The sequence below is a fragment of the Protobothrops mucrosquamatus genome, unplaced genomic scaffold (assembly GCF_001527695.2).
Source record: "Protobothrops mucrosquamatus isolate PMUCROS unplaced genomic scaffold, P.Mucros_1.0 scaffold4726, whole genome shotgun sequence".
Taxonomy (NCBI): domain Eukaryota; kingdom Metazoa; phylum Chordata; class Lepidosauria; order Squamata; family Viperidae; genus Protobothrops; species Protobothrops mucrosquamatus.
In genome coordinates this window covers 27886-32702 of record NW_015390618.1, presented here as the reverse complement: position 1 = coordinate 32702, position 4817 = coordinate 27886, and the positions used below count along the sequence as shown (strand labels likewise).

Below are 4817 nucleotides of genomic sequence, written 5' to 3'. Positions count from 1 at the left end.
TTGGTTTTTATTCCCCCCGTCTGCTGGGTGGTTGCAGCAGGTTTTGGTCACTTCACATGACCCTGGGACACTGTGACCGTCATAAATATGAATCAGTTGCCAAGCATCTGAATGTAAATCACAAGACCCTGGAGATGCTGCAACATTCCAGCTGATCGGCGCTTCTTCTGGGCTCAGCAGAAGCACCAGGATCAGCACCGAGCTCCAGCTGGAGCCTGGCGCTGATCCTGGTGCTTCCGCTGAGCCCTGACAGCCCTGCAGCTCCAGCCATCTCTCACTCAGGCTTGTGCGGTGCTGCCATCGGTTCAACTCATTCCCCTCCCCCACTACCACTTTTCTAGGATGGTCGCATACCACCTGCCAGGTGCCAATGTACCACAGGTGATACCCGTACCACTGGTTGAAAAGCCCTGCTCTACACTACCCAAATGAGATATGATCAAGTGACTATGTGCTCAACTGGCAGCTGCGACCTGGCTAACAGGCTTCATGAATTATATGATTCACACATTACTGACTTTTACGTTATCTTTCTGTTAATAAAGTTAATCAATATTACTGTGACATCCCTCCAATTATGGCTCTTTCTTGATCTTCCACATATCTTCCACATACTGTATCTACCTGAGCTTGTCCTCCTCCTTCTGGCTGGCGTTTTAGGGGGTGGTGCTTTTCCAGTTACCCTGATCTTTTATATCAATGTAATTTCAGCTATCTTACACTTGCACTCTGCCGAGGGCAGGCAAAAAGCATGTTCCACTTGTGGTTCCACTTGACTGTCATTTGCCTCTTCTGTGTGACCACACAAGCAGCAGTTCAACTCATTCAAAAATAATCAAAGAAAGAAAAAAACATTGCACCCATTTTTTTAGATTTGTTTTCCACATTTTCTGTAGGAGCTGAAAGCAGTGTCAATAGTCCTCCCTCATCTTGTGAGGTGATTTGGGCTGTTTGGCCCATAGACATCAATATCCTTATAAAAAAAACCCCAATGGTTAATACAAAATAAGCCAGAGATTTTTTTTTTAAATCAAGAAAGTCAGAAATAGATTGTCTGAATATTGGGATGTGATGGGAAATGGCAGTCTTTATCGATTTATTAGGCATAGCGGAAATTGCAATTGTGCAAGCCACAGCACAATAGCTCAAAACATCATTGTCTTTCTGTTATAATCACCAATATCCAAACTCTGGTTTACCATGAAAAAGGTATCATTTCCTTTGAAAACAAGAGAGGGGGATATGAAAATAATAGGTAAGATCTAATTTTATCATGTTTGTGCCCCGTTCACAACTGGAGATTTAAAACCTCTATATAGAAAGTGTCACATATACACACAGAATGCTTGATATGCACAATGGAAATAACCTTTTGAAGAAACCCAGTTCCAAGGAAACAAACAGTTGGTTTGCTTGAATAAGTGTAGTTCTTTGAGTTAAATTGGAGATAGATATCATTAATATTACAACAATGTTTGTACTTTTCTGCAGAAAGTCCCTTTGAACTCAAAGGATATTATTTCTTATAGATTAATAAGATTGTAAGGTCACTTTTTTCATTTAATGCTGTTGTATTTAAAAAGAATTAACCAAGTGAACTTCAGTTCCAATGAGACTCAAATCCAACTGGTACCAAATTCCTTGGAGACCTTGGAGTCCCTAAACAGACTCTTTGTCTTGATGCTGTCATTAGCATTTATTAAAGAGGAAGAGGTAGTGAAGACTTTGATGATTGAATCAAAGATTGTTAATTTGATGCCTGAGGAGCCATGAGTGTATTTTGCTTGACTTCACAGAAATTCTTCATCCTTNGCAACATAACTGTGTTGATGGACTTCTATGTGACTGAACTGTCTGATCTCCCTGAAGTACAGACTGTCCTCTTTGTGGTGATTCTGCTGATCTACTTGACCACCCTGGCAGGGAATGGAGCTATTCTCATGGCAATAGGAACAGATGCTCACCTCCAAACTCCAATGTACTTCTTTCTGAGTAATTTATCACTGCTTGATATCCTTTGTCCAACGGTCATTGTACCAAAGATGCTCCAGATATTCTTGTCAAAGGACAAGAAAATATCATTTGTGGGCTGCGTGATGCAACTATTCTTCCTCATTGATATGGTGGGCACTGAAATGTTCTTGCTTGTAGTGATGGCTTATGACCGCTATGTGGCAATATGTAGCCCTTTACATTATGCTAATGTAATGAATAAACGACGGTGTATTCAACTGACGGCTGTGATTTGGCTATTGGGCTTAATTAATTCTATGATTCATACTTCATTGACATTTAGATTGTCTTTTTGTAGCTCTAAGAAACTCAACCAATATTTTTGTGATCTTCAACCTGTGACGGCTCTCTCTTGCTCTTCTACTTACCTTGCTGAAGTTGCTCATCTACTAGTGGCTGGTATTATAGGTAGTGGGGCTTTCCTGGTCACCCTGATCTCTTACATCTACATAATTTCTACTATCTTGCGCATGCCTTCCAGTGAGGGGAGGCACAAAGCCTTCTCTACCTGTGGTTCTCATTTGACTGTTGTATGTCTTTTCTATGGGACCACCATTGCCACCTATGCTCGTCCCACCTCTTCTTATTCAGGCAAACAGGGCAGAATAATTTCTATGGTGTATGGGATAATCACTCCCATGCTGAACCCTATGATCTACAGTCTGAGAAATAAGGAAGTTAAGAAAGCTTTGAGCAAAGCCTTTAATCTGGAAAGATTTTCATAAACATCTCCTTTCTTTCTTTAATGATCAAAATATCTTATGTTTTTAAAGCATTGGCCTTTCTTTTTCTGATCTAGCCATACTGCCACTGTAAGGAGCCTAGGTAAACATTAGTATTGCCTGCTTTTGTTCAATATTTGTAATGGTATGTGGAAAAGACCTTGGGAAATTGAGCAAAGAGAGCTGCCAAGACAATGGTCAAATAAGAGACAACAAAGCCTGCAATTGGATAGGGCAAGAAGCTTAGACGGGGCACTCTTTAACTTCTTGGACTGTTAAAGAAATGGAGTGGGAGGGGGAGAAATGTACTTTCAGAGTTGCAAGATTTTGTCAATGTACTTAGAATTAACTCATCTAGTTGTGTTGGTTTGCCCCACGAGGCTGACAATATTTCTATTTTGGTATCTGTAAGGAAAGAACCAATTTGGTGTAGCAATTAGGGCATCAGGCTAGAAAGTGGGAAACTGTGAATTCTAGTCCTGCCTTAGGTACAAATCCAGCTAGGTGGCCTTGGGCTAGTTACTTTCTCTTAGCTCTAGGAAGGAGGCTAACCAGTTCTGAAAAATCTTGCCAAGAAAATTGCAGGGATTTGTCCAGGCAATCAAGAATCAGACATGACTGTGAAGGTAGAAAAAAAAAATCTGTAAAAAGGAGGCTGAAGGTTTTTGCTTTTCTTTTAGAACCATCCATGCCTGAGATATTAGAATGTATGAAATTTTGATGTGACTGTACTTACAATGCAATGTTGCAGTGTCCAACTTTGTTATCCTAACTGACATTCTCATTTGTAGGTGAGGTTCCATCTGCCATCTAATGAAAAGAAGGGAATTTTAATCTGTGATAAATGTGTTATTTTTTTCACTCAAAATAAATGATTGTTGTAAATTTTATGGATCCATAGTATTCTTCTACTAACTTTTGGAATTTAAATAACAACAGCTTGATATCTAAATGCACTTTCCTCCCCTGTGTTAATTTTCTATGAACATTGTGAACTGCATGAAAGTGAGATGAGCATAAGTTCTCATTATGTCAATACTGCTCTTCAGCCCCTCAAAAATTCTGATTTTGAATGGATAGATTAATATCTATTCCATCCCAACCTAACACTATTAGTGAGAAAGTTACTGATTAACTGAGATTAATGTGTCTCTCATGTTTGAGAACCTGGATTAGAGAACTCAGCTATTGTACTGAAATGCCCAACTCCAGTTTTTTTTTTCATTTTTTATTTCCTCATTGACCACTTGTGATTGTCCTCTGTAGAGACAATCTCCTTCAGTGCACATTTCTCTATTTCTGGTGATTCTGCTGACCTACGTGACCACTTGGGCAGGGAACGGTGCTGTTCTTATAGTAATAGCAACAGATGCCCACCTCCAGACTCCTATGTATTTCTTTCTGCAATTTATCTTTTTGGATATCCTTTGTCCAACTGTCACTGTGCCAAAAATGCTCCAGACCTTCTTGTCAGAGGACAAGAGAATATCGTTTGTTTGGCTGCATGCTGCAACTCTTCTTCCTCATTTATGTGGTGGGCACTGAAATTTTTTTGCTTGCACTGATGCAGCCCTCTACACCAGGGCTTTTTAACCTTTTCACCCATTGTACCACTTTTAGGACATGGCAATATCTGAGTACCATCAGTCTCCTAGCAAGGTGTCAAAAACTTGATGACACCCCCCCAAAAAAGGAAAAAAGTACAGATAGTCCTTGACTTATAACAGTTCACTTAATGACTATTCGAAGTTACAATGGTACTAAAAAAAAGTGCTCCCCAAGCCACAGCCGAGCAAGATACCTGCCTACCCACCCGGTGGCACTCTTCTTCCTGTCCGAGATTTCCATTGTTGTGAGCATTTCTGTTGAGGATTGGCAGCGGAGGTGGGATGGGGGGTGTTTGGTTTTTATTCCCCCCGTCTGCTGGGTGGTTGCAGCAGGTTTTGGTCACTTCACATGACCCTGGGACACTGTGACCGTCATAAATATGAATCAGTTGCCAAGCATCTGAATGTAAATCACAAGACCCTGGAGATGCTGCAACATTCCAGCTGATCGGCGCTTCTTCTGGGCTCAGCAGAA

General features: G+C 40.6%; 1 protein-coding gene across 1 annotated transcript; it reads left to right on the top strand.

Annotated features, from left to right (window-relative positions):
• The first annotated feature begins 1769 nt into the window (after positions 1–1769).
• LOC107299248 (olfactory receptor 5V1-like) lies at positions 1770–2738 on the top strand. Its single transcript, XM_015828611.1, has one exon. The coding sequence runs from the start codon at positions 1770–1772 to the stop codon at positions 2736–2738; it is 969 nt and encodes a 322-aa protein (XP_015684097.1).
• The last annotated feature ends 2079 nt before the right edge of the window (positions 2739–4817 follow it).